A 23,093-nucleotide genomic window follows, 5' to 3' on the forward strand; every position below is an offset into this window, starting at 1 on the left:
AACCTACTTAACTCTTAAGTTAACCTGGGATATGGAACTACATTCTTGCTAGTCCTTTCCTATGAAGAGGAATGTGTGTAAATGTCAGAATGACAGCTCCAGAAGTCGGTAAGATTGAGTTATAAAGTCAAAGATATCACCAAAATTTGGCTGGGGAATCAAAAACAAAAAATTCAAGAGTGCTGACTAATGTATGTATTATCTACGACAAAGGAAAAAAGCAGATGTATAAGCAAATCATTGTGAGATTATGAAAAGTGGTGAATAAGTAAATAGCAATTATAATACACTACTCATTTGCATGAATTTAAGGATTCAAAATGTCATTTGGATTGTGAATTTTATTTCAATGAATGCAAAAGTTATTACGAATTTCACACATTCACCCAAAATCTTTACATCTGTAAGCCTACTTTCCTTCATATGCTGAATTGCCTTTCATCTTTAAGAGCTTGTCCTTGGGTCCGGGAAGGTCCAGTGAGTATTAATGATCCTCCCTCCTCTCCTCCCCACCCCCCCCCCACCTCTATGTAGATGATCCTTCCCTCCCTGTTGCTTGCATTTTTTTTTTCCATCCGGCATCGTTGGCTTTGTGTTATTCATGAATTATTTCCAAACATGTTTCTTTCCCATACAGACTGAAAGCTCCTTAAGGCCAAACATAAAATCTAATACTCTCTTTTCCTCATACTGACTGTCAAGATGCATACTAGACTCTTAACAAGTATTTTCTTGAGAAAATGAAATCAAGACTAATAAACAGAAGGTTGCTATCTATGGTTTCTCAAAACGAGTAAAAAATTATTTTATTTATTATGGAGAATATAAACTAGTTCCTCATAAATATTTACTGTTAACATGTTTAGAAAATCTTATTTATTTTTTGGACTAATCAGTTAATGAGATGTATTTTTATCAAAAGCAGTGCTTTAAAAGTCATTTTCTAAGTACTAATCAAGTCAGAAATGCTTTGATAATTCAGGGCAGTTGATTTGAAATGCTCCTTTTGATATTATGCCTAGGTGGAGGATACATACAAAATGTACAAAAATCTATTATTTTGATCCTATATTTCTGGACATAATTTCAAATTCAAATGGTGCTCACATAGCCAATTAATTCTATCACAACTATCTGGGGAATAATGTCATGAAGAGCTTTTTCTTTTATTCCTTCTTATTTTAAAAGTATCTTAGAAGTAGAAGGGCAACATCATTTTTAGTTTGTTGAGAACTTCAAATATCTAGTCCCCAGAAGCAAGATTCGTCATGTGGAGTATCTAGGCCTAACCGAGTGTTCAAAATAGTGCCCACATATACCGTACTTGTTGAACAAATTCAGATTTATTGAAAGTAAACATTTACATTGGCTACAATTTTAGAACTATTACAAAGCTGGATAAAAGAGGCTTAAGTAGCAATAGAAAGCAAGTGCAATAAAAAGTGAATAGTGAAAATATTTGGCCTTAGTGATCTCTTGGCAGTATTTACATTATATACATATTGTTAAATATTTATAATAACTCTAAGGCACCAAAGGCTAAATAGCAGGTTGCAATACTATTTTGTGCACAGAAGTCAAAAAATTTATTGTAAAGAAGGCTGTATAGTTAAAGAAACATAGGCATATCTTAATGTTTACATAAAGGAGTGGCTGCATATTTTAAAATCTCAAATGATACATTAAATATTGGGCAACTTGAAGAAATTATTTTTAGAACATTAAATTATGTTGACTATGTAAATAAGCACTATTTTTTTTACTGACTTGCAGGTAAATGTGTAATGCAATCTATTCTTCAACACAGCTTTTTCACACTCATGGATATGTTTTGTCTAAAAACTACTTGAAATTCTTTTGACCTACAAAAACTTATCCTAATATATCATAGTGTGTACAAAATCCCCAAGAAAAACTTACTGGGTAATAATATACATCAAATTTATATATAATCTGACAAAAATTTAGCAGGCATTTGATGCCAAAATACTTGAATTTTTAGTCTGGCATTCTGGCATAGTAGTTGGGTATTTTAATCCTTTATGACTGTTTCGGGTGGACAATTGTTTGTGGCGTTAGGTGAATGGACAAAAACTTGGCCAATGTAGCAAACCAATCTTAAAGAGAACTAATTGTTTTCAATTTTGCAATGTGAAACACTTTCACCAAAATCACTGGGTGTTGTTAACTGTGTCATTCATCACCAGTGATTGAAATATCCATATTACTGTATTGTCAGAGGTAACTGACAATATCTATGTCCAGCGCGGTCTTGACCAATGAAATATTTGATGACTTCTATTTGTAAAATTTTGTTCCTTATACTGGAAACCCAATTTACCTAACATACAATCTGTCATTTGTCTTGAGGTAGTATTATAATGAATTCAGCAAGACAATAGAATAACACCATATTTTTAAAATGTGCTTCAAGTGCCACCACGATATCCATACAATTAGACAGGAGATAGTCTAAGGTTGAGTGGCCTTTCAGACATATTAAATTACTATCTGATGAAGTCATCCAGACTTTAACAAGGATGATGAATTTTCCCTTACAACTTTCTGAAACCCTATGCCCTAAGGCAAGTTATGGTATTATGGTATAAAGTACTGCTAAAATATTTTTAATGATATTAAAGATTCATAGACTTGCATATTAAAGGCTTCCTTTCTTTTAGTGAAGGGGAGAATAACTGAGCATTTCTTTTCTAAACTCTTAAACTTTTCAATGAGAAATATTCCGAGCATTAGCAATAGCTTGGGCTGGTTTCTTATATCACGTAGTATTTGATAGTATGCTTAAGAGCGCACTATCTTATATGTAAATTTTATGATCATAGTTAAATTTTAAATTGAAAAACCACCTTCAAATCCAACATTTGACTGAGATTTGCTGAGCAACAAAATAAAAAATCATTTCAACATAAAGTAATCTAAGGCACCAAAAAAGTACCTTACCGTGATGTATTCTATAGCACGAGCTAATAAGTATATTATTACCTTTTTCTCTTCTCAAATGGTCAATTATTTTCTTCTTTCTCTCTCTCTTTTTTTTAATACAGTGGACAATGAAAGAGGACAAATTTCTCATAGTGAAATGTTTACAAAATTAATTATGCCAGAAAAAGTATAACTAATAAATTAAGGTTATTCTTTCCCTAATTCAAGAATGAGAATGAATGCTCTCCTTTATTCAGTGGGTTAATATTAAGTAGTATAGGCTACACAATTAATATAACTATTACAAAGCATCAGTGAACAGACTTCAAATGATTATAAAAATACAATATCACATTTTTGGCATCATCAAATAAGTCAATAGATAATGTCTTAATGGGTGACTGAATCAAGGCATGACAATAATAATGTTTAAACTTCTAAATTTTAAGGACCTTTTTGGATTTTGGAAGCATGGTATTCATTTATTAATGGTGCATACTAAAATTAGATTCTCTCGAAGTAAAGGTAAGCATCAGTATACTATAGTACTGATAATATCAAAGTTCAGTCAAAAGATTGGCTCTCCTTAGAATATTTGCTTACAAATGCTCTGACAATTTTTCGAAACAAGATCAGTCATTCTGCATTGCAAGAGCATTCCATTAATTACCAATAGAAAACATCTTATTTTATCATCATAAAAGATATCTATTATCTGTAATATTTAGTAGGCATTGAAACTATCACCTACTTTTCTTGCTCTGTTAGGTAAATCCAATTTTATTCCTAAATTGGCAATCGAAGTTTATATGCCAGTTTTTCCTCCTCTAAAGAGTCTCCCCTGAGTCCTTCAGGTTACTTTTCCAGTTCAGATTTTAATTCTATACTCTTCATAGATCACTCAACTGTCCAGTGAAGCCTGGATGGATTAGGTCAGTGGTTTTAAAATTATGTCTGGAGGCACTGTGGAGAGTTTTGGAGGTGCCTCATGGTCCTAGTGGCTGAAAAGCTAGGATTCCAAGACATTGATTTCTAAATCTTGCTGTCACATATTCATATTTATGTCATATATAGAATGTTCCACAACATGAATTTGAAAAAATAATTTTGTTTTTTAAAAATGTTTTTTAAAACACAATCAAAGGAATTTGGGAGACTTAAGCAAGTAGTCCTCATGTCCCACACAAAGTCTTCAAATACCGGGTCACAGAACACTAAACAAGACACTGTAACTCAGCCCTATAATGACAATAGTATCCCTCAGTCTCACTTTGAGTTCAGAGGCATAAGTCAAACAGATCAGTGTTTTAAGTGGATCCTATCACAATGGTTAATATCGCAAACATTTCAAGTTTCTTTTTGCAGAAATCAATTATTTACAACATATGAAAACAAATGATTAGTAAATACTTTTGAAACAGCAACCTCTAACAATGCGTACAACCTTTTCCTCTCACCTTTTATGCTAAAGGAAATAACAGAGAAGTTTAACATTATACTTGCAAATGTCTATACATTTTTATTTTTTCCTTTCTAAATAAATTAGAATCAGATAGGAGCCTTGATTCAGAGTTTTAATAGAGTGACAGACTTGCTAATTAAACTGCTCTCATGAATGGCCTTACACCAAAGACATTGCATAAGAAACTTAAACACTGTCAGTTAAAACTTGGGATGACTAAGAAGAACTTTAGGACACAAAGAAATAGAAACGATGTTGATGAGCACATGACTCTTGAAAGGAGAATGATGAGAGCTGGTGTTACTGTTCTCTCTAAACTTGTTTGTGTTCTTTTAATATAAAAGAAACTTCAAAGTTTGTCTTCTTTCTCAATATGAAAAAAAATAAGCAGAGGTATTAGATGAAAAAATATAAAAATGCTGGTGTGGTAAAAATAAAGTTTTTAAATGTTCCACTGTAGAAAATAAAAAAATATATATTGTTTGTTTAAATTCTGAGGCCTTTCCTTTAAACACATGATCATTTAAATATAGATTTAGTCCACCAGGGGCATCTATGGACCCCAAATTATGACTTAGTACCATTCTCAAAGAGTTGAATTTTAACTGAAGGGCAAATTCTTTAAACAGGAAAATTGTTCACAAATATTTCAGTGAATGAATAATGGTAAATTTGACATATCTTGGTTTATGTCCATATTTACTGCTTACTAAATATTATTTTCTTTTCATTGAATGAGAATAGAATTGTGGAGCTGTGCCATCTCTGCTGTCAAAACACATATGTGGATATACACACATATATGCACGATCATACATTTTGATGCATGAATCTGTAGATATGTAGATTACAAACTTTTGGGGAAAGCACTGCATCTAAGACCTAATTGTTTTTTGTGTTAGGAAAAAATAACAGGAGAATAGGAAACATCCCTCAAAACATTTGCAATGTTCATACCACTTAATTATAATAGCACATCAGAATGTGCAAACATTATACTTATTGCAAAGTATCTATAGAGTTAGACGTCATTATAAAATGTTCTCGATTCTATTTTGGTAACCTAAAGTGTCGGTATATAATACCAAATTTCCAATTAAAGAGTTTAATATAAAAATATCAGCACAAAACTGTTTTTTCAATCTGTTTATTATGCGAGCAACCCAAACTTCAGTTTAAGTGCTGTTGTAATTTTATTACTAGATTCCATAACCCTACAATTGATAAATTTTATACCATTTTAGGTATTTAATGAGATACTTAGAAATACTAAGAAAAAAATCAGTATTCAAAGGGTTAATTTTGTTTATAATAACAATAAATTATTTTATCATCTTCTTCAGTTCAAAATCCAGCTTTGAATCCGAGGAAGGCTTTCAAATCATGTTAATTAAATGGTGGTCCTTTAACCAGTAGCAGTCTGATTACCAATTACTCGAAGGATCTCTTTGTGAATGCCTCCTTCCTGTGTGTTAATATTTGCGTCTCCCACTTGGCCATCTTCATAGCTAAAGCACAAAACCGAAACAGAAAACATTCAAAAAGTTGAAATGTTAAAAAAAAATTCAGAAAGTATTTACAACAGATTAGAAATGGTATTTGATACCTAAAATATAACCCAAAGCAATCAACAGCAAAAGACAGTTATTTTGCAGTTGCATTTATTAATGAGTTTGCATTACCAAATACCTGATTATTCTTCACCATGCCCTGATTTGCCCCATCCTTCCTTTTTAATTTTAACCTTTTTATCCCCACATAAAGCATTGCCCGAGTTGCAGGATGCACCCCTATGTCTTTGGCTTTGCAAACATTTCCCAGGGCAGCTGTAATATGAAGCCCACTATGAAAAAACATACCAACTTCGACTTTCTGTTCCTTAGGTTTTGGTCTTCACTCTACTCCTAATTCAGTCGTTTATTCATTTTCTGGTCAGTGACACTCTAAGAAATTAATTCAGTTTTTGGCACTGCTCTTCTGTCGTGCCTGCCTTCTAATTATTATTCTGTTATAATCAGTGCTACATTTTTTTTTTCCTTATCACTGGCTGCTGTATTTGTCCAACTATAACATATTCTTATTTATGCTGGTACTTCGCATAAGAATGCAAGTGTGCTAAGTTTAGCTAAGCAATAGAAGTGAAAATATCACATTAAAGGACAGCAATTATTAAGGCCTTTAGAAAGAAATAATTACATTTTATGCCACAATTCATTTCCTCAAATAAACTTACTTGGGCAATAAAAATTTCCTAAGAATGAATTTTTAAACTTCCATGATAATATTCAGAGTAGAATAGGTGATGAATTAATTTTACTTCATAAAAATGACTTCAAGACAGAAGCTTTAGAGAAGTGATAATTACTTCAAAATAGATAACCAGCGAAGTAAGCAGAGTCTCAAAGATTAATGTGTGCCAGCCTTTTCCTCACCATACATAAGTTCTCCTGAAATAGCACAATACAGAAAAATGAAACAGATGACATAAGCCAGGTCCTTACATAATCCACTGTTTAAACACCTAGTGATAACTACATTTGTATCAAGTTTAAAGTTCTAAGAACTGACCCAAGGTTACCTGTTGACTTTGTTAATTCTTACCATACAAGTGCATACATAAACGTACACCCACTCACATGTATACATGACACTCAATGGTGAAACATTACTGTAGGGGAAAATATGGGATATGCAGCAAATAGTTCAGTTATTTTCTCAAGAGATCAAATAGTAAGTGCCTCGTTAAGAACTAGAGAATGTGTCAAGCGAAATGTTTTAGAATTGTCCAAATTGAGTCAGGTGCTTTGTGGCAAACTATGTAAAGATACATTTTATTGAGTAGGTAAAAAATGTTATCCTGGTTTTTGTATAAATCCTGGCTACCTACTGAACTAAGCCACTCATAAGTCTGAGCCAAGGCTAAGGAGGCAACTTGGCTTGAAAGCCTGGCTTAAGGGAGATGATGCCAATTTCCCGAGCCAATCCGGCCAGCTCCTTTAAGATTTAGATTATGGAAAGTGAAAGAGAATGACAGAAAGAGAACAGAACAGACAGATGCAACCCCCCCCCCCCCAAAAAAAAAACCCACAAAACAAACAAAAAAACAAAAAACCATTGTCCTTTGAGAGAAGTGGGAAGAGTGGAAGGTCTTAAAAAACTATTTTGGTTCTTGACAGCTTCCTAATTTCACATAACAGTCCACATGTATCTGTACTGTATGTTTTCTAATATGCCTTTATGTTTTCTCTATCTCTATGGCATTTTTGGTACAGTGAACACACCTATGTCCTCTATATTTTAGACACAATGTTGAATAAGATATGCTTGGCTCAACGATGCCCAGCCTACATACTACCATCTCCATTCCTTTTGATTTAAACTTGACCTTTGATTAAGATTTGTCTATAATACATTATAACTTCTCATTTTCCCTCAATCTACTGCAATCATTCTTCTGACCCTACTACTCGATTGATAACTACTGACAATGGTTGCCCATGGCCTTCTAGTTGATGAATTCAGGAGATTTTATCCACGACATCTGTGACATGTGGTACAGTTGACTGCTCTTTTTCTTGAAGCTTCATTATCTATGCACTCACTCCTTAGTTCTTTATTAATTCTTAACCTTTCTCACTGCATCCTCTTCCTTAGCCTTCCATTTCAACGCTGGTTTCATCCATAATTCACTTCTCAGTGTTTTCTCTTCTCATGATATGCAAACTCTCAATTGTTTCAGTCTCTCCTATTGTTTAACTATCACCCACATGCTGATTCCCAAACTACATCTCTGATCCTTACATCTTTCCTTAACTATAATTTTCCCACAGAAATCACAAGATCGAACTTAATTTTTTACCCCAAGTCTGCTCCTTTTTAGTCTATCAATATCTCAATTTGAAGTATCATCATCTGCCCATTCTCCAAGAAGAAAACTTCAGTCATCCTTGGCTCTTCCATGGGACTAAACGCAATAAATCCCTGCATTATCCTGCTTCCATTTCTTAATTATTCCCACTTGCACCTTCTCTTCATCCTATGCCATTACCTTCCTTTAGTCCTTCATTATCATTCATTCAAGTGATTTCAAGTTGCAGATTGTGTGCAATTAGTAGGTTTTGAAATTAATTTAGGTTGTCCAGGCTAGTATTTTTCAATGAAATTAGAACAGAATAGGACAGAGAAATACTGATTGCACCACACAGAATAAAAACTGTTTTTTTCCCAAGTCACAACATCAAACACATTTCTTCTTACAATGAGAAACACTGGCCTAGACCATTATAATAACATAATTTATTGATCCCTCTGTTTCCATACTTATCCCCATCATCCCTCCTATAAGACTCTTCTCTGCCCAGCTAGAGTAATACAAATGGCTTCTGTTTCACTCGCAAAACAAAATCCAATGCCACCGGCATGGTGTATCAAAGTACTTCATAATCCAACCTAAATTTCTTCTACTGTCATGCCCATCACTCCTTCCCGCCACTCTATTTCCCAGTCAAATAAAAGAGTTTGCTATCCCCAAATAGTACATGTTCACTGACACTTAAAAAGCATTTAAAATTAATGGAGAAGAGATGAGACTACCATTCTTTAAATAAACTATAACAATTTAAGATAGAAAGAGCATGAAAGGAAAGCAGAGAGCAAGAGTGAGAGATTGAGATTAAAAGTTATTAATCAAAATGCCTATTTTTCCATCGACTATGAAGCCTGCAAGGAAGCTTCTTCAAAGGTTGAAGAATGAAAGTGGCCAAAGGCATTTAGGTCTCTTAAACCATAAAGTATTTATAACAATAAACGAGCAAACTACCATTTGATTTGGTCAACTAGCAGGGCTTAAATATGTGAATTACTAGTGGCATTAGGGCATTGATTACAATATGGCATACAGAATACTGTGCAGCTATTTATTAGTATTGCAGGCAAACAGTATATTGTGAAGTTCATTTAAGACCAAAAGGAACAAAATTTTTAAAAGAAATAGAGTAAGGATATCAATAGGGAAACAACACATGTCACAGGGATTTTATGAAGAAAGAAAAATTATCTAAAAGGATACAAAAATCACATATGTTTCCAAGAGTATAAAAAGATCACTAAAATTTTAATTAAAAAAAAAGCCAATTTGCTTAAAAAGCTATTAAGAGAGAAAATAAGACAAGAAATGGGATTTAGCTGTCTGAAACTCTCTTGAGTACATGAAGAGATTTCACAGATAAAAACTTTTGAATGTTTTGACAACCTTTATTCTCAAACTGATATAGCAGCTTTGTGACAATTTTAAGATAGACACACGTAAATTAGTTTTCTCTCTCCCTAAATCTGGAACACGATAGCCCTGTTTTCCATTAGCAATAGAAAGGAGAAATTCACTGTGAACTGAATGATAATTCAGCACTTGTCTAAAGTTCCTGTAAGAATTCTGATGCTATTTCATAGCCCACGTATAATCTCTTCACTAAGTTAGAACATTCGGTCTTCTGTCATTGCTTTCATTCAATATATATATTGCATGTTTTTGCATAAGACATGAGATTCCCAAACACAGAGACTTTGCATTTCACTAGGTGAGATAATAGAATTATGCAAATAACTGCAGGGCAAGGCAGTCTGACAGGTACAAAGAAAGGGTGAGCAAAATTGAGAGTAATGACGGATGACATATTTGACTTGGAAGTCAGGAAAGGCCTCATGGAAAAGGCCAGGTGGTTAAAACTTGAAAAAGATGGGTGAAGGACAAGCTGATTAGGAAGCCAATCACTTGGACTGACTGATGAGTAAAGGGAAAAACAATTCCAAGCTTGGATAATAATTTTATTCAATCAGTGGTTTGTATGGGTACTTGAAGGAAAATGGGCTTTCTGTTGCAGAGGGCCATGTTTGTTTTTATTAAAAACAATCGGACTGAATGGGTTAAGGATCTGAATATAAGACCCGAAACAATAAATTTCATAGAAGAAAACGTAGGAACTAAACTCAGGGACCTTTGGACTTAAAGAGGATTTTATGAATTTGACCTCAAAGGCAAAAGAAATAAAAGCAAAAATAAATGAATGGGACCACACCAAACAAAAAGCTTTTGCACAGCAGAAGAAACTGTCAACAAGGTAAAGAGACAACCATCCTAATGAGAAAATATATTTGCAAGCAATGCCTCCAATAAGAGCCTAATATCCAAAATATACAAAGAACTCATACAGCTCAATAACAACAACAACAAAAAACTGATCCAATCAAAATATGGGAAGAGGACCTGAACAGACTCTTCTTCCAAGAAGATATACAAATGGCCAACAAACATGAAAAGATGCTCAACATCGCTAGCTATTAGGGAAATGCAAACCAAAACCACAATAAGATACCATCTCACACCTGTTTGAATAGCTGTTATCAACAAAACAAGTACTAAGTGTTAGAGAGGATGTGGAGAAAAAAGACCCTCATATACTGCTGGTGGGACTGCAAATTGGTACAACCACTATGGAAAACAGTATGGAGGTTCCTCAAAAAACTAAGAATCGATCTACCATATAATCCAGCAATCCCTCTACTGGGTATTTACCCTAAAGACTTAAAAGCTCATATCCGAAAAGATATTTGCACACCAATGTTCATAGTAGCATTATTCATGGTGGCTAGAACATGGAAGCAACCAAAGTGTCCCACGATAGATGATTGGATAAAGAAGCTGTGGTACATATATACAATGGAATATTACTCAGCCATAAGAAGAGATGAAATACTGCCATTTGTGACAACATGGATGGACCTCAAGATTATCATGCTAAGAGAAATAAGCCAGACAGAAAAAGTTGAAAACCACATGATATCACTTATATGTGGGATATAAACCTAAAAGCAACAAACGAACAAGACACAAACAGAGAGTCATGGACATAGACGATAGACTAGTGGTTACCAGAGGGTAGAGGGAAGAAAGAAGGAGGTAAAAGGGGTCAAATATGTGGTGACAGAAAGAAATCTAACTATGGGAGGTGAACACACAATGCAATATATATATATATGCCTTCCTGTTAAATTGTACACCGAAACTTACTGGATTTCGTTAACCAATGTCACCATAAAAAATTAATTAATAAAATTAAACAAACAAAATGATCGACCCGTATGAGCAAGAAATACAAACTCTGTTTCTGGAAAATTAATGAGGTGTTAATAGTATGATCTTAAAATTTTATATGCATTGAAATATAGACTACACTCTAAAAGATGAACCATAGTTAACTCTAAGTGGGGATAGTATGAGTTATTTTCTCCTTTTCTGCTTACCTTTGAATTCAGTTTCTGTACATTAAACAGGTATCATTAGTATATTAATGGTGATATTTAATAAATCTAGCATTGTACAAAATATATTAGGAACAAAGAAGAAATTAGAAGCATGGAGAATAACTATTATATTTTTTTTGGTGTACTCCGAGGGAGAGAATTATATATCTATGGAAACAAAAGCACTGATAGGAGAAAATAAAAAGATAAACTTGGGGACTGATGACTACAGATGTGAAAAATTACTGCATAGACTGCAGAATTTGAGACATTGGTTAGGGGATATAGTAATAATGGGTTCTACTTTGTACATATTGATATTAAGATATTAGCAAACTTTTTGAGGGGAAATACCCAGCAAGCAGTTATAACGTGGGCATTTCAATCATTCCTAATTACCTGCCAAGGATTATGCTAGGTACACAAAAATATACAAGGGAGCCATATAGTCCCCAACCTCAAGATGTACGAAGAGCAATGAAGAAAACCATACACAAAAACAAAATAATAATAATCCAATGATAAAAACATGCCCAGAGCATTATAGAGTAACGCAAAAAAGTAGCAGCACCCAGGAGCCATGGGATGTTTCTGGGAGGAGGGAAGGCATGCACTAAGATTCCAAGGAGGTATAAGAAATAGATAACCAAGTATGAGGGGAGAGAGTAGAAGAGAGTCCAGGCTTAAGGAGAAAGAAAAGAGCAAAATTGTATTAACAGCATACAGTTCAGGCTGTAAAGCATAACATCTTGAGATGGGAAATGGTGAGTGGTGAAAAATGGTGAGCCATGAGGCTGGGGACTGGATTTTCTTGACCTCCCAACACAGTGGTATTGAAGAAAGAACAAAGGGCTGAAGAGTTCATTGGTTCCCTTTGTAAAAGAGACCAGACTTCACCTTATAAGTAGAAGGTAGCCGATAAACAGTTTTATGCTGAAGCAGCTAAAATCTTGGAAAGAGATCTGGGCTAGAGACAGAGAAATCGGATTTATTATATACTGGGAATAAAGCAAAGTTCCCCGGTCGTATCAGCTTGATGTCACACAGCTCCACCGAGCCATGACTGATAGTCTGTCATCTAACTTTATAAAGAAGTTGTCTCCTTGCTGTGTTCCCAATTGGACACTTGTTTATCTTGCAAAATAATGATGAAAGATATCTTTTATTTCACCTAATGACCATTGTACAGTCCTTATTTTATAAATTTTTCTCGTATGTGTCTCTTTAGATATATTTCAAACTCTGATCTAAAATAAAAGCCATATATAATCCAAGATATTTTCCTTTTTGTTTTTGTCTTTACTCATTCATTAAAAATTTATTGACAAGCAACTGTGCATCAGGTTCCATGCAAAGTGTTACAGGGCATGCAGGGTTAGTGAAAAGCATTATTGTTTAACCTGTTGGGGAAAATGTGATATTAAAAAATAGGATAGTAAATGACTATTTTATTATCACCTTCACTCTAGAAATTTGATTGGCATCGAAGTTACTTTAACTTTCAATATTTTCTTTTATAACTGATAAAAATGAGAGGCAGATTAGTTTATATACTAGTCATCAGGCCAAGCTTCTAACATAAGAGATCACATAATGTTAAAAAAGAAAAAAATGGAGTAAGAATGGAAATTGACTTTCTGTCTGAAAATGGTATATTAGTGACAACTTACTTCTTTCTCATCTTATTTATTCCTTACCGAGATGCTCCCACTCACTAGGGAGACCTAGCACCAGAACTCTGGTAGTCGAAATTAGAATGTACATTAATTAGTAAGTGGATTCTCTTTTTGATGTGTTTTGAATCTTATCAATTTTCCTTTAATTAGTATCTTTCCTCCAGGGAATGCATAAATCTCATTTGTGTTTACAAAAAAATGAAAAAATCATTATCTTAATAGAATTCTTTCCTTTGTATTATTTGGGAAGTATCTGAATATACTAGAAGTGTTTTCATCTCTTTTCTTCAAATAGTCTTTCCTTAATTTTTTCTTCTTATGAAATAAAGAAATCCTTCTCTCCAGTAAACTTAATATATGCACCTCACATATATATCCCTACAGATTTATTTTACATATAATTTATGTAAAATTTCAAAGAACTTAAATATCTAAAGTTGTTTATTAAGCTCAATAAGTTTCAATTTTAGCAAGATGCTAAAAGTAGGTTAACTTGTTAATGTCATGCTAAGGAAAGGACTTTGGAGTTAATTTTTCTGTAAAAACCCTAAGGTCACTCCATGAAATAATTCTGTGATTGGATGTGTCTTTTGGAAGACTGATCTTCTAATGGTGGATAGTGGTCAAGATAATCAAGAAGAAGAGGGAGAAAAATATTTAATGAGTGTCCTTCAATGGAGACCTGTATTGTGCTAACTCAGTCCTCATAATAACCTTAACAAAAAGGTAGGCTGCAGATAGCTTCCCTGGAGGTCTCCAGAGCCACATGGCACCCTTCTCTCCCTTGCATTCTGTTTCGGGAGACTGACTGGTATGAACTTGGTCAATATGCTCCCTTGGCCTCTAGTTTCTGGTAGGGTTTGATCAATGCAGAGTCCCAGCAAGACACTGGCAGGAAGGTGAGGTCAAGGTTCCCTAGGTTCCAGCCCCACAAGGGCACCTTGGGCTGCCTCTGTCCCTCAACCAAAGGCTATGACTTCTTTCAAAGCGGCTGAACTAGTAAAGTAAGGGATCTTCTACTGGGTGCTGATAAATGTTTTCTGTCCTTGACCCTTTGGATCTAGGGACATATAAAAGCTCTGTTGCTAGTGTCTATACACTAGACCTGTGGTTCCTCTAAATCACGCCATTGTAAGTAATCTACTCATGGATGATAGAAATTATCTCATTTTTCATGGGCCATTGGTTTCTGCTGGGATTCTGACTGATCCAGGTAGACATATTATTTTAGTGTATCTACTGATGAAGCTTAGAGAGGTTATGCCACTGGGCTAATGTCACCTTACCAATAATTGGTGAGCCTGGACACAAACTGATCAAAAGACGCGGCCTTTCCATTACACTCATTGTTGCCTCGCCATTAAGAAAGAAATCTATAGATATGTATTTATCTCATAATATGTAATTTATATATATATTAATATGTATCATACATACATAAGAAACATAATACGTAAATCTGTATCATAAGAAATTCATAGTTTTCCTACCACAGAAAAATAAAACCAGGCAGTTCATAAAATTTTCATTGTGAAAGTCTGTCAATAAGCTAACAGATCAAATGCGATTGGCGCAGGGTGCTATGGCTACATCAAATATTGAAGCAGTCTTGATGCACTCATTTTGATATGACTTATAAAACACAAGCCAGTGCAATTTTCCAGCTTCCTTTTAGGAAACTACATAAAAGTACAAAACAGATGTACTCAGCTCTTTCCTGCGGTCCTTTCTGTGACAGGGCTGCAGATGGGGAAGGAATAGGCATGGGAAGAGGGTTAGGAGTCAAGCAAGGGTGGGTGAAAATCAGGCAGGTCTATCAAGCTCTTTATTTAGGGATGAAATATAATGTTTTCATATTCTAACGCAGCTCTGTGATACAGCTGCATCAAAAGAGTCTACGTCAATATGCCCAATATTGCCAGCCTATTCTATAGGGAAAGTAGATCGACTTTTTATAGGGACAAGACCTTCTCATTATTGTTTTCTTTATTCCCAGTTCTAACATTTTTAAATATATAAAAATAAAAAAAGAATATATGTCAATATGTATGTGCGTGTATGTATCTATAAAAAGACATATATAAACATATATGTATACACACACGGATAGATGGTTAGAGACACTGTTTTTTTTTCAGTTCTTCTAAGTTAACAGCATTTAAACATCACTGGTTTTTACAGCTTATTAAAATAAAACAAAAATATTAAGTTGATGAGAAATTATGTATCTATTATATAAGAGTAGCTAAAGTGACCAAATAATAATGTAGTCACTATCATCTCATTTATGAAAAAGAGAGTAACATACAAATTTAAGTCTTAATACTTACACAAAAAAGAATCGAGTACAGACATGATCGGTATTTGGGACTACCCATATCTCTCCATGTTTGTGCAGGTCAGGTGAGGTGATCACTGTTAAGTGGAAGACATAATTAAAAAATGATTTTATTCTAAGTTACTATATCCCTTCTCTTAGAAATCTCAAAGCAAAAGTACATGTACAAATTAACATGTGAAAAATGTTTAACTTCGTTAGCTATCAATACATGTAAATAAAAATGAGTTGTCACACAACAATTTTGTGTTTCCAACAGAATTAGTATAATATGGAAATCTCTTATGTTTTATCAGAAACAAATAACCTGACTTGGGAACTATGTAGAAAGCTACTAGTGTCCTACATAACTATCAAGTGTCAAAAACTTACAAGACAGTTAACAGTAGCTACCAAAACTCCCAACACAAGAATAAATTTTTAGCCAAGGTCAAGTTTTAAAGCAAGAACAAAGAAAACTGTATGACCTGGCAAACTGTCTATTAATTTTTCTGTCCCAAGTTCAGAATAGAAGAATAACTTCAGTATAGGAACAGAAAGGTCTATTGGGTTATCTTCTCAGTGGTTCACCTTTAAAATTTTTCATAATATTATACATTCAAAAACCAACTAACAGAGGAAGGTGACATATTAACAAAAGAGATAAGCAATACTTGATCAGAAAGATATAATTACAATTCTGAAATATCTGCCAAAAATAAAATATAACATTGTTTGAATTCTTGCCAACTCTGCTCTTCAGTTTTAACCTTTATGATCTCTATTGTACTCGTTTTTCCATTTGTGCCCTTAGAGAAAGTCATAGGAATAAAGTTTTCACCAGTCTAAGCATTCTGTAAATATATTCAAATTCTTAAATACAGACAAGGTAGAGAATTAGTGGCATGAGGTTTGCAAAATTTTCAACCTACCTTCACATAAGGCAATGCATTTTAAGTTACGGCTTTGTAGAAATTGGGATTGCTGTCCTTTTTTCTGTGACTAAATTCCGAAAGAATTTAAAAATTAGAGTGAAAATGGGGCAGTTACTTAATTGATCATTGTTAAAAAATAATAGTCACTAAGATAGCTCCAGATTTTTTTTAAAAAGGCCTATCAAGACTAGCAGCAATATCACTGAACTCTCTTATGGCAAGCTGTATCTGTTAATTTCTGTACATAATCATTATTAAATCACTCTTAAAATAAGTGAACTAAAACCCACTAAATTAAAGTTCAATCAAATCGCCCCACATATGGAATTAGAACTCAAACTTATTTTTACTGGAAGCCTGGAATCTTTATTTCAAGAGAAATAAAATTAAAGTTGCATGATGTTTTCAAAACATTAAACTCAATTATTCCAGATCATCTAACTACATAAAACCAACCCATTTTTATAACATCATTAAGCCACAGAGGTATTAGAAACACCTCATGTGAAAAATCTAAGGTTTTGTTTTTGTGTTTAGATATTAGATTAGCTATATTCTTTTTTTTTTTCAAATAAAGTCAAATTATTTATCAGATAGATTTTAAATTTGTCCAGAATGTTTGTTCGTTTTTACCCTGAAACAAGGAATTTGTGCTTACTCTACTTTGCCTGGAATGTTCTTTCTCACACAGAGCCAAATGGCATGGGCATGCATCCCCATAGGTCTTTGTTCAAATAGAGCCTTCTCAGAGCATCCTTTCCTTAACATTCATTCTAGTTCTATCTTCCATCCCACACCATTTAACACCCCTTTCCCCTGATTTTTCTCTATATTTACCACCATCTAGCATTCTATCTATCTAAATACATATTTAGTTTATTTATATCCACTCAGTAGAATGTAGGCTCCAAGGGGATTTGTGTATTTTTGATTATCATTGTAGCCTAATGTCTAAGAGAGTCTCTAGCATTATAGTAGGAGCTCAATAAATACTTATTGAATATTTATTGAACAAAGGCATTTAGGTTATTACATTTTAGGGTTTTATTCCTTTTTGAGTAAAGACCACTTAAAATAATTCTACAGACTTCAAAAGCCCAAGCATTTATTGAAATCTTGCTGGCTAATGGAGCTTGAGTTCACATCATATGCAGTCACGCAAGTTGCTACAACACCTGTGATGCATTGCTGCTTTTACTGCTTGAAGCTGGTTCATCCTTGGCTGACACTTTCTGCTTCTTGTTCATCCCTGAAAACATCAGCAAAACAATACTTTAAGAACAAAGCTGTATGATGCAGTTCAAAATACAATCTATCTGCACTGCAAAATTCCACTTTAAGCAAAGGTTTGATTGCATCCGGCCACTCATGGTCACAATGGGCTCTCAAAGGAGCAGCTGCTGCCTGGGCCCTTGATACCTGGGGTGGAAAGTCTCTGGGTTTCAGAAGCCCTGGTGGAGCTAAAAGTGGAAAATCCAGTTTGTTTTCCTTTGCACTAAAACAGGGATAGGAAATTCTCTTGCATAAAATTGATATAATAAAAAAATCTTCAAATTTGGTTTTGACAGGCTTTTAGAGCCTTTCGTTCTTACCATCTGGTTAGTGAAAGGAGAAGATGAGGGGTGGGAAATATGAACAATATAAAAAAATATATTAAAACTTATCTTTATGAATTGTTGATACATGATCAATTCCATACAGAATTTACTACTTCTCCTAACGAAGTTATATTAGTGCTTTTGTCCGTGATACTCTCTAATAATGCCTTGAGTTTTTTTACTGTGAAATGTTTTAGACAAAGCAGAACCAAAATTCCTATCTGTTTTAGGGTTGGTAGATTTGTACCTATAGTTTATTTGAGAACGCTCATCTATTGTTCCGAAATGAGGAAGCATGTTCATTTTTTGTTGTTGTTGCTGCTTCAAAAGAAGGCTTAGAAGAGTGGACAAAGCCTATGGACCAAACTGCAAATGGTGTAGATGTATAAACCTTTCCAAGAGGGATTGTTCTGTTCTCTACTTCCAAGACTTCCAGCCCTCAAAACCAACTATGAAGCTACTTCATTTACTGCAGTGGTTCTTACACCCTCTCCCCAGACAAATGAACATTAACACAGATAAATTTTACATCCATTTGTATCCCCCACGATCCTTTCATGAACCCATCTGAGGAGTTTATACAATCGTAGAAGCAGCGGAAAATCACAGTACTTGAAGACTTGAAGACTTGTCACATTTTCCTTATCTATGCTGAGGATATATTTATTTATTTAAATAAATATGGTTATACATACGTGTGTGTATATATATATATATATTTTTTTTTTTTGGCGGTGTGCGCACATGTTCTGTTTTAATAAGATTTAGAGTCTGATTTATGCTGACTTTGTTTTCTCTGTTGAACTATTTTACTCTATTTCCTATACTTACTCTTATTCATCCTAGTACTTATTTTTGTAGTGTTATTTTGGCATATTGTACTTTCAAAGATCACTGCAACAATATATCTCAATCCATATGCTTTGCCACTCTTTCATCAGGAGATGGAGTCTAATTCCTCAACCTTGAATACGAAAGGGCTTGTGATTGCTTTGACCAATAGCGTATTCAGGAAGTGATGCCATTTATCTTCTGAGACTGGCTCAGAAAAGGCATACAGGGTATACCTAATGCTCTTAGGACATGTGATCTGGAAAACATCAGAGTGGATCACTGAGAAACAACTTGTTATGATTGAAAGAGCATGAACTTGGGCTAGGGAATTAGACAAGCAGGCCGGTCAGTGTTCACCTAGTTATTAGACCCCTCTAGGTATCCTGTTCTATAATATGGGGACCTTAAGACTTACCATCCAGGTATCATGAACAACATCTGAAGTTGTTTAATGTAATCATAAATCATACATCACACACACACACACACACACACACACACCAACTACACGTAGGTATATGAATATAAAATCATTTAAAAGGCTAAAGGAAAAGCACACTAAACTCTGAGGTTGCAGAAAAGGAGGAAAAAATTTCATACACTTACACACTTTATACATTTTGTATAGTTTCAATTACTTTACAATGACTATAATTTACTTAATATATAAACAGAACAAATATTTTTCTAAAAAGTTTCACTGATCATTGTAAAATATTCCAAAAAATTAAAAAATGCAAAGAAAAATGATCCCCAATTCCACTATCTGAGGGTAATAATTGCTAACAATTTGACGATCATTCTTTCCATATTTTAAATTTACCAAGCTCCTCCTCAGCACACGCTTTCAATCTATCCTAAAGTGATATTTTTCATAGAATCTCATCAAAATATTAACAAGAAGTTGCCAATAAGTAGGATTATTTTAAGTGTGTTTTTCTTATCTTAAATTTTCCATACCGTTCAAAACTTCTTTACGGGACACATAATAATCCAAAGACAAGAAGTTGGCATGATATTGAATTATACCCAACAGAAGTAGTTTAATATGGATGGATCCTTTTCAGTGCTTGACATAATGCTTTTTGCACACACGACATTCTTAGTATTTACTTGTGGACAGAATAAACACAGAAACTACTGAAACAAAATTAAATTAATTAAATTAATTCTTATACAAAAGGGGAATTATTATAAATTCATCTTGATATGTGAGCTTTGTTTTGCTTCTGACATTTATCAAATGAATTTAATACAAATACATTAAATAAGTTTCAGTCACTTGATAGAAAAATGTGCCTGACATATATAACAATAAAAAAATAGAAACCTAATAAATTTGAGGTTAGGAATGAAATACAGACTTACCTGAGTAACCAAATGATATGCTTGACATTGGACTAAGATAGATTCCACTTCCATACATTGCACCGTGGAGCTGAAATGGGGAGAGGTAGGAGAGGAAGCAGTCGGTCAACAGTTTCGAATGTTAATATTTTACGAAGGAGGCAATCTATCTCAGAGTGGAGCATTAACTCTTCGAAAATGATAAAGCTTTTATTGCAAGGTCAAATTTGAAAATAGCAGCACTGATATCCTTGTCCTTAATGTTCAGGGTAACTTGATAAATGAAAAATGATAGTCGAAGAAAAAAATCCTTTCCACCCTACCTACGACAGAGTGACTTATTATAAAGTGCTAGAGTAGGCTTTTATGTTAATGAAGCTAAAATTCTGAAAACATACTGAGCTGAAACATACGTGACAGAATTTTGATTGGTATTCACATGCTAGTCTATCAACAAAGTATCCTATTCGGGGTTTCATTATACAATATTGTCATCCCACTCTTATCCTTTAAACTTTTCAAGTTAGAGTTTCATTAACCAAAACTCTTCAACTGATCTGAGAAACTACTTAGAACAATCACAAACTTCTCTTTTAATTAAATAAGGTAAGTCTCTTACCTTATTTAGTATGAATTAATTTTATGGATATTACATTTAAGTGTGTCATCTTAGCTATCATCAGAGTGTGAGATCTAGCACAGGTAAATGAGTCGAGGATCTCATCTCCTGACTTCCTTACAACATCAGATAAAAATTAGCTGTATGAGAATAGGTGGAATGTTGCACATGAAGGGCATGAATAAAGATGAGGACTATTCTACAATCTCCTGCTAACCCCAAGTGCTGCCCCGGAGACTGGAAAGCAGGTATCAGATGGCCCTTTGGTGTCCAGTCTCTGATTTTCTTATTCTTAGCCCCACCTTTTGCTCTCTCAGTATTCACACTGAGACACTGCTCAAAAAAAAAAAAAAAGTTTAATTAAAAGACAGAATGCTTGTAGGGTTTTGCTTTTTGAATGTAACCTTTTTTCCACTTAAGCTCAAAATGATTTTTGTTTTCTCATTGGAAACTCAACTTTTTCTTTTTGTTCCTTTATTGTGTATAGGTCAATTCTGCTCCACTTTGTGAAAATTACTTATGCCTATGAAAACCTCCATGTAATTTTTAAAAACGCAAATGCTTTCTCTTTTGGAAGAAAAAAAACATATCAGGTTGCTTACCAAACTCTAATACTGAAGAATAATGAGGGCTTGTTAAAGTATTCAGAAAATGTACCTGCAGTCTTGTATTAGAAGCAACAACCAGACCATTCCTCAGGATGGAGTGCCAGTTTTCAATGTGTGAGCCACTAAAACACAGAGGAGGAGAAGGGAAAAGCAGAACCAAAAAAAATCAATGATCTTTTAAAGTCGTCACAATATAGTAAGTCCTGGTGCCTTCTGAAAGTTCTGATGTTCCAAGTCAAGTATCCTGTAGTTGACTATTCAGTGTTAACAGCCAACTACTAAAAGAGAACATTTTCCTACCCATACATTTCAGAACACTGAGGTGGAGAGACACCTCCCCCCACCCCACCCCCGCTCCCCAACATTAAGCCATACTCACTGAAATGCAAAGGTGCTTCCGAAGAGTTTTTTAGCAGCTCTAAAATTGGATTCTTTGGCTGGTGGACTGCTGAGAAGAAGGAACTGATGTGGAGTATGCATAAACTTCAATTGCTGCCATTGGAAATAATGACAAATGAAAACATGTTAAATTTAATATATGATCAGGCTGCTGACAATTTCAAATGTTACTGGTTTAAGAATTATCTAGTTTCAAACCACCGATAACAAGGCTGATCATATTAACAGGACTATCCATTTAAAAATAAAAACACCACTGAATAAATGATAAATCATATGGACAGTTCTTTAGGCTAATAGAAAAGAAATAGGAGACAGCCAATTCAAAGTCATTTCTATTTGGCTTTAGAATACACTATATAATCACATTCAAGCAGATCTGCCTTCCTAATTATATGGATTTTTAAGAATTTTATTATCGAATTCTCCTAGTATATACTAACCATTCAACTGGGGAAATGTTCTGAGTTTGCTAAGCAGAAAAGTTAATTCAAGATTTTTAAACTGTAAAAATTATCATCATCATGCTTTATTTGCATATATTTATAAAATTAGAAATTGCCTACATTCAAATATTGTTTTACCCTTTGTTCATAGTAAGAAATTAAAACAGAACCTTTTGGATTAGTTGCTTGACAAAATTTCCTAATTGCCGACCTTTTAGTTAGGAATATACTTATATATGAATCTTGCAGGTTAGAGATTCACAGATGGGAGAGCTGAGATTTTAGATACAGCTCTTGGGTGATGATCAGAACTGAAATCAGTCCTTTGCTTTTTCATTATTTTTAGAGTATTAGGCTGATGAGTAAGATACTGGAGACATTATCTTCTCTGATACAGAAAAGCTGAGCTATGCCAACATGAAACTGACAAGGATAAAAAGCATATAACCGTTTTCTGGTCAATCTTTAGAGAATATTCTTTTCATTACTCATGGTATAACTATCTCATATTGACTCATATTTACTTAAAAGGTTAGGGCAACAGCCAGAATCTAAATTTGATATCTCAGAAAAGCTTGGAGCTGGTGCACATATGGCGATTTTAAACTGA

General features: G+C 33.9%; 1 protein-coding gene across 2 annotated transcripts in view; it reads right to left on the reverse strand.

The window, feature by feature from the left end:
- Positions 1 to 1,324: 1,324 nt before the first annotated feature.
- The window catches only part of PARP8 (poly(ADP-ribose) polymerase family member 8), a 149,403-nt gene continuing 127,634 nt past the window's right edge, over positions 1,325 to 23,093 (reverse strand). For both annotated transcript variants that reach the window (XM_036226194.1, XM_016121324.2), the window contains exons 21-27: positions 22,018 to 22,130; positions 21,688 to 21,760; positions 20,433 to 20,502; positions 17,808 to 17,881; positions 16,630 to 16,699; positions 15,711 to 15,795; positions 1,325 to 5,913 (exon numbers count right to left, since the gene is read on the reverse strand). In XM_036226194.1, the coding sequence (XP_036082087.1) occupies positions 5,811 to 5,913; positions 15,711 to 15,795; positions 16,630 to 16,699; positions 17,808 to 17,881; positions 20,433 to 20,502; positions 21,688 to 21,760; positions 22,018 to 22,130 (588 nt within the window). In that variant the 3' untranslated portion in view covers positions 1,325 to 5,810. The remainder of the gene's footprint in view (positions 5,914 to 15,710; positions 15,796 to 16,629; positions 16,700 to 17,807; positions 17,882 to 20,432; positions 20,503 to 21,687; positions 21,761 to 22,017; positions 22,131 to 23,093) is intronic.

The sequence above is a fragment of the Rousettus aegyptiacus genome, unplaced genomic scaffold, assembly GCF_014176215.1.
Source record: "Rousettus aegyptiacus isolate mRouAeg1 unplaced genomic scaffold, mRouAeg1.p scaffold_m13_p_8, whole genome shotgun sequence".
Taxonomy (NCBI): Eukaryota; Metazoa; Chordata; class Mammalia; order Chiroptera; family Pteropodidae; genus Rousettus; species Rousettus aegyptiacus.